Source organism: Ranitomeya imitator, chromosome 5 (assembly GCF_032444005.1).
Source record: "Ranitomeya imitator isolate aRanImi1 chromosome 5, aRanImi1.pri, whole genome shotgun sequence".
Taxonomy (NCBI): domain Eukaryota; kingdom Metazoa; phylum Chordata; class Amphibia; order Anura; family Dendrobatidae; genus Ranitomeya; species Ranitomeya imitator.
In genome coordinates, this window is record NC_091286.1 from 56098873 (window position 1) to 56110081 (window position 11209).

The following is an 11209-nucleotide window of genomic DNA, read 5'->3' on the forward strand; positions in this document are numbered from 1 at the left end:
ATTATGTGTAGCACTATGTGGGGCCATTATACTGTATGTAGAACTATGTGGGATCATTATACTGTACGGAGCACTATGTGGGATAATTATACTGTGCGGAGCACTATGTGGGGCAATTATACCGTATGTAGCACTGTGGGGGCCATTATAATGTATGAAAGACAGTATGGGGCCTTATAATGTATGGAGGAGGATGTGGGACTCGTACTGTATAGAGCACGCTTTGTGGCTATTATACTGTTAGGAGGGCTGTGTGGGGATTGCAGTCGGAGAATCATACTGAGATGGGGTCACCACTCTGTCGGGGGGACTGGGTCATCATACCGTGTGTGTGGAGAGTACCGTGGAGCAATTCACTGTGGGGGTATCTTACTGTGTGTGGGGCACTTGTGTTGGCATCATACTTTATCTGTATTTTTCAAGGTTTTTTATCCTTTGTTATTACATATTTAAATTAGCCCATTTGCCATATACTTTTTACTGCTCTTCCATAGCATTATATTATTCCAATACTTTATTCTACAATCTATTAATTAAAATATGAAAAAGTCCATCATTCTATTTGATAAGGAAAACCTTCCTCAGTTGTAGACAGTCTTTTAATAAATATCAAAGTTGGCCCGCAACTTTATCCAAGCTTTTAATTTTGGCCCACTGTGTGTTTGAGTTTGACATCCCTGATATAACCCCCATTTGAGTTGGTGGCTCCTTCTTTTCCGTTTCCTGCCAGCACTATATGTACAGGCACACATTTCCCAACATAAATTGGACTTGACATTTTAGAACATTATCAAATGAGTGAGTTATCTGAAAGTACATCGATCAAGAAAACATATCTATGATAGCATTAGGACTGATTATACTGCACAAATTAATAAAACCATATGCAGTAAGCGCCTTTATCTCATTTAGTGGCTGTTGTAATATTTTCATTATTTTACTTTTTCTCTGTGCTGCGGATTCAGTTCTCTATATGGAACAGTGGAGCCTCAAATACTATAAAATATATTAAAGAAATTTAAAATAATCCTCAAAGGTGAAACAATCACATTTTGGGTTTTTATTTAAGACACACTTTGCCATCCATAGGGTAAATGTTAATAGTCCATTGCAATGTTTCATATTTTTCTGAATTTTGCTTTAATGTCTGAGCCAATTAGTATTTCACTTTCAAGTTACTGCTAAGCATATGGGTCACAGTGTGAGATACCGCAAACTGTTACCGAGTAGCCAGCGTGACACGGGCGCTCAGTGATCGGCATGTTAGTGGCCGGCTATGCCAGCTCTGCGTGGTGCCATGCTATATTATGACTATGCGTTATGCACGAGGGACATATAATAAGGATGTGGCCGTATAGTGGGACGCGATGGGGCAATAATGACACAGTATCTCGCTTTCTCCTTGGCTCGGAGGTCGCTGCACATTCGTCTAATGCAGCCTCTCCTATCTGGATCATCTAATACCTTTGTTCTGTGGTTTTCTCCCAAAACAACGAATTGATCCGCAGAAGTGATCCGTTCTTCAGATTCGGCAGAATGTCTCTACATGAGCGAGCTTGGCTTTATCAGGGATGATGGCGCAGTTTACTTGTCTGTGACGGTTAGTTGAGCAGATCTCTAATAAATGGGGAATGTGTCTATAGGGACGAGACACAATAGCAGCGCCGTGTTCACGGATCTCCGAGACGGATGGTGTTTATTTTATAACACTGCGGAAATTATATTTTATAAATTTGAATATTTTTTTTTTCTATTTTAGCCATACAAAGAAAATAAGTCAAATTTAAAAATAAAAAAAAATTAATAACATCAAATTTTAATAAATGGCGATACAGGTGAGATTACTCTAGGTGAGAAAACTTGATTGCAGCGCATCCAATGTATATGAAGTAGGGGGGTCTATAAAAAGTGACACAAGGTAATGCCGTCGCTTCCTTCCCCCATAGGACAGAGAGGCTTCATTGCAGGAGAGGAGGAGTATTCGTCCTGTCGAATCTCTATGACTCCTTTTGGCGTCACAGTTAGTAGTGGATTCCTAAGAAAGCGAGAAGAGTTTTTGAAAGTTTAATTTTACAATATAGGTTTTTTTTTTAGAGATTTCAGCTCTATTTGAAGGACGCACAACCAGGGCTGTGGAGGCGGTAAGCCAAACCTCGGACTCCGACTCCACGGGGCTCTCTGTATGCAGTAAGCTCCTGAGCTCCCCCTAGTGGTTGCTGCAAGTGCCGAAATAAAAAATATATACCGTGTATTATATATTTTTTTAGTTCATTGAGGACTGTATCACAAATGCTGAACGTTGGCCACTATTAAGGTGTACTCAGTGTCTCATGAAAACAAAATGTTTCAGGCATTAACATTCCCGATACAACATTTGGCCGATTTTCCTGTGAGTAACGTCTCAGCCATGTGAGCCTTGTTCACATTGAATGATAGTCGGCTGATCCTAGAGATTTTGGCGGGACTGAGCGACTATCTGACGTGTACAGGTTTCTCCCAACTCTCCTCTGACCGATGACGATGAGAAGGATCAGCGGTTATTTTCGGGGAGGTGAGCCGCAGGTAGTGTCTGGTTTCTCCTTCCTCCACATTGAAACCAATTGAACTCCCCCCGACAGCTATGTATGGGGGAGTCGGAGAGATGGCTATTGGCCGAACAAGCTGGTGGACCGTTATCTCATGTGTGACATCTTTATTCTTCTGCCATGGAAAGGAGGGAAACTTCCCCGCGTCTTCTTCAGAGTTGCATCTGACTTCTAACGCTGGGGAGGTCCAGGATCTTTTCTCTTGGTTTTCTTCTTTTCCATTACATTTTCACCAAACATTATTGCAGACGTACAAACCTCTCATCACATGATACATTCTTGGAGACCCAAGATACCGGACTATTACTGTATTTTAAGGAGAATTGGGATTTATTACAGGAACTTCTGAAGTCTCATCCCGGACTCCTAACTGTAGGAAGGGTCCACAATCTGTCATGAATGGATTTTTGGAGCCAACCCACGTTCTCACACGCTTTATACTGTAATAAATATTCATTATTGGGGCTCGTGCAGACGACCGTAATAATCGGACGCATGATATCCCCCTTTTTGACGGCTAGCACTCATCCCCGTGTTATTCATTGATTCAGTGCGCATCTCTTGATATTTTTCCTCGGACACAGTGTCCAAGGAAAAAATTGTATGCCTGAGTTTGATCCAATATTCAGATCGCACTCAGGCATGCAAGTCATTGAGTCTTTGAAAAACATTGGACTGCACTCGGATGACATCTGAGTGCAGCCTGATTTCTGTGCGCTGACACAATGGAGAAGATGGAGACATTTTTTTCCTCCATCTTCTCATCCGAGACATTTGGATCACACTCTGATTGGAGTGTCATTTGTATAATTTCTTTGATGAGTGAATGTACAAGCGGTCTGCCCCAGCCCTTAGGCATATGGATGCCAAATGCCATCATCCGATATAAATTTGGAGAGCTGATCGCCATACCAGCATGTCCTAGTGAGAAAAGCCCCTTTAAAGTGTTGTTTGAGATACTAATATTGATGGCCTATCAATATTTCATGGGGTTCAACCTCTGGGACCACACGGTTATATACAAGGTGTCATTAAAGGGACTTGTCCAGTCCACCCAGAAACTGCCGCCAGGAATGTAAGGAGTTACACCAGTGGTCTGGACTCCAACCTCGATGTAATAAGGGGTATCCGATACCCCCTATCCTTTATCAGCCTGGTATTCCCTAACCGGAGCCATCCCCTTGGGTTCTCTAGGGGAGCGATCGTCCGTTGCCTCGTGCACATACTGTACCTGGGTGTATACGGAGATCTGGAGGATTGTGCTTACACTAAATAGCTGTTATGTAATGTCAGGAGCTAAAATGAAATTATCAGACGTTGTTTGTTGACTCCGTGTCTAATGTACGAAACTCTGTTTTGTAGACTGGCAAAAAACCGAAGCCCAGAAGAGACGGGAGCAACTTTTACTGGATGAACTGGTTATCCTGGTTAATAAGCGCGATGCCTTGGTCAGAGACTTGGATGCCCAAGAGAAGGAGTAAGTTCCCATCGACACGACATTGTGCCAGGATGGCTGCACTGTCCTCACATGAGGAAATCCGGAAGAAAGATAATACGGCACCGCGCCTTTAAAATGACGTAGGGTTTCTGAAGGTGCCAGCCGGAGTCCTTCTCTTTTTTTCAGGACCAACTTATTCTGTTAAGCTTTACAATCATGTAACAAAGTTAAGTAATGTGTTTGCAAAAAAATATATTCTAATGTTGTAAGCGTGAGCCCTCAAGGAATACAGGATAACACCCGTAAGAACATCGGCTTAGGTCGTCTACTTAAAAGGCAAAATTCCTCCAGTAATATTACAAGGGGGCATTATTTGTATTTTAAGAAAACTAAATTTTCACCAAATGTGTGCTATATCGAAATGTACCGTAGTCCAAAGAACAGAAACCATGATTGTAAAGTCAGTATAGCAGTGTATGTGTTATTTATGTATGCGTCCATCTTTAGGACCATACTGTATAGACAAGGACATAACCACAGTATTGTATAGCAAAACTAAGATTTAGTGATCAGTTATATGAAAACTAAGTGTAAAGCATTTCTGATCACCTTCCTGTTATGGGGCTGTAAGGGGAGGAAAGTAGAATGCAAAGCTTAAAATACATATACTAGTAAGGAAAAAATATGTGTCAACATGAATGATTTTTTGCTATTTTTTTCATGTTTTGGACTTTGCTTTCTTGTCTTGTGGGCTGTATTTTCTTGTCTTAGGCTTTGTTTACTTGTGTTTTTGGCTGTGTTTTCTTGTCCTTTGGGTTGTGTTTTCTTGTATTTTTGGCTGTGTTGTCCTTTGGGCTGAGCTTTGTGTTTTTGGTTGATTTGTCCGTTGGGCTGTGTTTTCTTGTGTTTTTGGCTGTGTTGGCCTTTTGGCTGAGTTTTGTGTTTTTGGTTGACTTGTCGTTTGAGCTGTGTTTTCTTGTGTTTTTGGCTGCGTTTTCTTGTGTTTATGGCTGTGTTTTCTTGTCATTTGGGCTAAGTTTTCTTGTGTTTTTGGCTGTGTTGTCCTTTGGGCTGAGTTTTATGGTGTGTAGGTTGTGTTGTCGTTTGAGCTGTGCTTTCTTGTGTTTCTGGCTGTGTTTTCTTGTGTTTCTGACTGTGTTTTCTTGTGTTTATGGCTGTGTTTTCTTGTAATTTTGGGCTGAGTTTTCTTGTGATTCTGGCTGTGTTTTCTTGTGTTTTTGGCTGTATTTTCTTGTCATTTGGGCTGTTTTATTTTTTGGGGGGCTGAATTTTCTTGTGTTTTGCGCTGAGTTTTCTGTGTTTTCGGCTGAGTTTTCTTGTGTTTTTTTATGTCTTGGGCTATGTTTTCTTTTGTTTAAGGCTTTTTTATGTTTTTTTGCTGCATTTTCTAGTGTTTCAAGCTTTTTTTTGTATGTTTTGTACGGTTTTCTTATGTCTTGGACTTTATCTTTTTAAGCTAAACCATAATAACCAAAGTCTAATCTAATTCATTAGTAACAAACCGCTATATTCTCTGAGATTTCATATATTTAAATTATTATTTCTGAAAAATTCTGTATCTTTATTACAGGGCTGAAGAAGAGGAAGAACACTTAGAAAGGACTCTGGAGCAAAACAAAGGCAAAATGACAAAGAAAGAAGAGAAATGTACAATCCAGTGACCACCACTATTTGGGAAAGACGACGCTCTGGCCTGTAAACCCTTGTGCATCATGGTTTCACTGAGTGACTGGAATCATTTTACAAAGCTCTGCAAGGAGAAGCCCAAGTCAATGTCCCGATGTTTTAATATGATCATTTTTGGTTTGTTGCTTCAAAATGTTTGATTTTAACACAACTTCAGCGTTAATGGAGACTGCAAAAGCATTCTGGCACTGAGGGGGTTAAAAGAGTGCTGTTTGCGCCGCTGTCCTGGAGTCAGTAGTACGCACTGAAGCTGGATACAGACACGGCCACCTGTTTTATGGCCCAGGGACTTCTCAAAGCAACTTTTCTTCCATTTCTAGTCGCCTAGTAAGATATGCCGGATGGTCAGGAGGACGTGCTCGAGCGGCTGAATATTGTTTTATCTGAGCTATACCGGAGGCTGCGGCGCCTCATCAATGTTCTCACCTAGTCCTGCCATTTTCTATTGCTATGTTAGCTACCTACATTTTCACTTGATTGGTATACGCGCCAGGCTGTATTTACAGGTGTTTATTTCCAGCAGCTATTTTACATAATATTCCCCAGAAAGTTAATAAAATATCCCGTATGTTCTGCCGGATGACTGACCCGTGTGTCATAGATTACCCACAAGTCTGCCCATATTACGTTTGGCTTCAGAACCTGCTGCAGTTTACATTTCTCAGTCAGTTTGTGGGAGAAACCTATTTATTTCATGCTTTTACGTACGACTCAAACTATACATTATTAGCTTATAATGGCGTTGCTATTTATTTCTGCAAAAAAATTTGTAAAAAAAAAATTAAAAAAAGCTATTCATTCGTCATGCCATATTGTACCGGTATGATATATACTGTGTCCTGTCAGAATATACATCGTCACATTGGTGCAACTGTTTATTTATTACTGTCTCATACAATTTTCAATAAAATCAGAATATTTCTTACCGTAATATTGGTTTGTTTTTTTAATCTTCTATTCAGGAAAAAAGTGCTTGTAGGTTTTATTTATTAATCACAATATCTAAAGACCAGTATTAGCCGTGGTGGTAGAAGGTTATTAGAGGCGTACGTATTGGATGGATACCATAAATGCACACAGTACGTACATAAACAGATCAATACACAGATAAAATGGATAAATACTATAGATTAAGATATGATCGATACCATAGATAGATACATAAACCGATGCATCCATGGATAGATATGACAAATGCATACAGTGGATACATAAACAGATTGATATATAGATGATAAATAAAATACACACAATAGATAAGAATATATGGTACATAAAACAGATACATCAATGGATGGATTTATGGTAAATAAACCAATACAATAGATACATAAAAAGATGGATAGATTAGATAGATACGATATAAACTATATACATACCATAATACCATATATACTCAAGTATAAGCCGACCCGAGTATAAGCCGACCCCCCTAATTTTGCCACAAAAAAATGGGAAAACTTAATGACTCGAGTATAAGCCTAGGGTGGGAAATGCAGCAGCTACCGGTAAATGTCAAAAGTAAAAATAGATACCAATAAAAGTAAAATTAATTGAGACATCAGTAGGTTAAGTGTTTTTGAATATCCATATTGAATCAGGAGCCCCATATAATGCTCCATAAAGTTTATGATGGGCCCCATAAGATGCTCCATATTAAAATATGCCCCATATAATCCTGCATAAAAGGTTAATAATGGCCCCATAAGATGCTCCATAGACACATTTGCCCCATATAATGCTGCGCAAATGCTGATTATGGCCCCATGAGATGCTCCATAAAGATATTTGCCCCATATAGTGCTGCACAAACGTTATGGCCCCATACAGACACTTGCGCCATATAGTGCTGCACAAACATTATGGCCCCATACAGACGCTTGCCCCATATAGTGCTGCACAAACGTTATGGCCCCATATAGTGCTGCACAAACGTTATCGCTCCATACAGACACTTGCGCCATATAGTGCTGCACAAACGTTATGGCCCCATAGATGCTCCATACAGTCACTTGCCCCATTTGCTGTGATAAAAAAATGAATCACATACTCAACTCTCCGTTGCTCAGGCCCCCGACACTTTCAATATTCACCTGCTCCTCATTCCGGCGCCGCTCCATCTTCAGCACTGACGTTCAGGCTGAGGGCGCGCACTAACCACGTCACCGCGCCCTCTGACCTGAGCACCACTGCTGAAGATGGAGTGGCGCCGGAAAGTGGGACAGGTGACTATCGCGCAGCGCTCCCCCTCCCCATTATACTCACCTGCTCCTGGCGCGGTGCAGTCCCTGCTTCCCGGCGCTGCAGCTTCTTTCTGTAGTGAGCGGTCATCGTTACCGCTCATTACAGTAATGAATATGCGGTTTCACCTCTATGGGAGGTGGAGCCGCATATTCATTACTGTAATGAGCGGTACCATGTGACCGCTCAGTACAGGAAGAAGCTGCGGCGCTGGGGAACCAGAGACCTGCAGGGACCACGCCAGGAGCAGGTGAGTATTATTAGACAGCCCCCGCTCCCCCTCACCTGTCGACCCCTGGGTATGACTCGAGTATAAGCCGAGAAGGGGACTTTCAACCCAAAAAAATGGGCTGAAAATCTCGGCTTATACTCAAGTATATACGGTAGATAGATTATTATTATTTATTTATATAGCACCATTAATTCCATGGTGCTGTACATGAGAAAGGGGTTACATACAGGGTTATATACATCGTTTACAGTAAACAGGTTTACAGTGACAGACTGGTACAGAGGGGAGAGGACCCTGTCCTTGCGGACTTACATTCTATGGGGTATACATAGATATGATAGATCCATACGATACAATAGGTAGATATGATAGATAGATAGATAGATAGATAGATAGATAGATAGATAGATAGATAGATAGATAGATAGATAATTAAAGAAAATTTGGCAGCACTACCAAAAAAAAAGCCGGGTGCAATAAAACCTGTTAGGCCGGGGTCACACTTGTGAGTGCAGTATGAGTCTCTGGCATCAATACCCGGCACTGCCGCCCGGAGAGTGCGGCTGCATGTATTTCTGAACCGACGGCGGCAGTGCCGGGTATTGATGCCAGAGACTCGTACTGCACTCACAAGTGTGACCCCGGCCTTAAGGTGATCTCCAAACCTCCAAAATAGAAAATCTGAAAAAAAACAGGCAGCTCTCCAAAAATTAAAGTGAAAACCGTGGCTTTACTGATCAATTAGCAGCAACGTTTCGGCAGATTTCTCTGCCTTTCTCAAACCTTTAAGTTTTGGAGTGCTCCCTGCTTTTTTCTGATTAGATAGATAGATAGATAGATAGATAGATAGATAGATAGATAGATAGATAGATAGATAGATAGATAGATAGATAGATAGATAGATAGATGGATATTAGATAGACAGACAGATAGACTATAGATAATAGATGATAGATATTTGATGTTTCAGAGATAGATATGAGATAAATGGATGATTGAGATGGATTGAAAGATAAATATATATTCCATCAATATGTATGAAACTATAAAGCACTGCAGAATATGTTGTCACTAAGGAAGCAAGTATAAGATATGATGTGTGAATGTGTGTGTGCAATAGATATATACATACAAAAAAGTCCAAACATTCTGGCCTGATACATTGCTGTTTAATTAAGCTCCTACCTCTTTTATGGATCTGAATTGATGGCTATGACCTGTATAGATAGACAGACATTAGATGGATTAACAGACAAATCTGGAATGGATACATGTGTAATAGATTATACCAGTGAGATACATGTGATAAAGCTAAATAAATAGATATATGAAATTATTTATGGATATGAGAGGTGAGACAAGATAATAATTTGAGAGATGGTTAGATATTAGATTAATAGTTATGAAAATGTAGTTATGAGATCAATATATATAACAATGACGGATATTAGATGTATTTACATATATATTTAAGACCAATATGAAGTAGATACATATGGATGATAGATATTATAAGTAAAGACATATAAATATTAGTGATGAGGAGTGTACTCGTTGCTCGGGTGATCTCTGAGTATTTGTGACTGCTCGGAGATTTAGATTTCGTTGCTGCAGCTGAATGATTTACAGCTACTAGACAGCTTGATTACATGTGGGGATTCCCTAGCAACCAGGCAACCCCCACATGTACTCAGCCTGGCTAGCAGCTGTAAATCATGCAGCTGCAGCAACGAAAACTAAATCTCCAAGCAGTCACAAATACTGGGAGATCACCCAGCATGGAGTACACTGCTCATCACTAATAAATATGTAACACTAAGAGATTTGACTTGGAGAGATAGAGACATTAATATGTGAGAAGCAAATAAGATGATTTCAGAGATGGGGAGATATTTGACAAATATGAGATGGATGCACAGAATAAATAAATGATAAATATGATAATAGCTAAATATCACACTTAGATATTTGATTAGATATAAATTAAAAAGATAGATATCTTATTAGATAGATTATTGATAATTATTAATTGCAAATTAAATGGATACACAGATCAAAGATATATGAAATATTGCTAAATATTCCAGATATATATAATATAGATAAATGTGACAGAAATAGATATAATCCGTTTAAAAGGATTGATTGCTAGGTAGACATGAAAACGGAGATAAAAGATGGGATATTACTGATATTAGATGGAGCAATTGGTGATAAAGGGACTGTGCATAAGATAGATCTAGATAGATGTGATCTAGAGATCGTAGATGACCTAGACATATAGATGGGGTATATACATATATAGGGGGAGATAACAAAACCGCTTGGACTTCATTTTAGTGCTGCGATTTATTTCTCTTTTTACTTATTTGTGCTGGACCCCGATGCTCTGGTCGCTGCTGATCGCTCTGGTGGCAGCAGATCGCTCTGGTCACAGCAGATCGCACTGGTCGCAGCAGATCGCACTGGTCGCAGCAGATCGCACTGGTCGCTGCTGATCGCACTGGTCGCAGCAGATCGCACTGGTCGCAGCAGATCGCACTGGTCGCAGCAGATCGCACTGGTCGCTGCTGATCGCACTGGTCGCAGCAGATCGCACTGGTCGCAGCTGATAGCTCTGGTCACTGGCGGATGTGCTGCTTTTCTGCAATAGAAAGGGAAAGGTGGGAGACGGCAATAAAAAATGTAAGGACCCCTGTCAGAGACACGGATTTGGAATTTGTCATATTTCTATGTGATTTACAACATTTTTGTATTGTTTCTAGGTTCTCCGCGTCCTAACAATATTGTGTCACCTAAACACAGAGTTATTTGTCCCAATATTACTGATCACTCCTGTCCTCCCTGTAGCTCATCTGTGAGGGGTCCTGTCTGATTTTTATTCTGGGGGTTAGAAAATGAAAACAAACGTATCAGAAGTAACATCAGTCATAATAGATCAATATGGAAAGTTTCATGTTAGTCCATAACCCGCAGCGACAAGAGAGATTCCTACTGCTCATACAC

At 40.3% G+C, this 11209-nt stretch overlaps 1 protein-coding gene and 1 long non-coding RNA gene across 8 annotated transcripts in view; one reads left to right on the plus strand and one right to left on the minus strand.

Moving 5' to 3' along the window:
• EHBP1 (EH domain binding protein 1) overlaps nt 1-6661 on the plus strand; it is a 473001-nt gene extending 466340 nt beyond the window's left edge. For all 7 annotated transcript variants that reach the window (XM_069768694.1, XM_069768687.1, XM_069768690.1 and 4 more), the window contains 2 exons: nt 3948-4062; nt 5615-6661. In XM_069768694.1, coding sequence (XP_069624795.1) covers nt 3948-4062; nt 5615-5705 — 206 coding nt within the window. In that variant the 3' untranslated portion in view covers nt 5706-6661. The remainder of the gene's footprint in view (nt 1-3947; nt 4063-5614) is intronic.
• Nucleotides 1898-11209, minus strand: part of LOC138681296 (uncharacterized) — a 9314-nt gene continuing 2 nt past the window's right edge. Inside the window, exons 1-3 of the long non-coding RNA XR_011321908.1 lie at nt 10569-11209; nt 9389-9420; nt 1898-2035 (exon numbers count right to left, since the gene is read on the minus strand). The exon at nt 10569-11209 is cut by the window's right edge and continues 2 nt beyond it. This is a non-coding gene — a long non-coding RNA (uncharacterized lncRNA). The remainder of the gene's footprint in view (nt 2036-9388; nt 9421-10568) is intronic.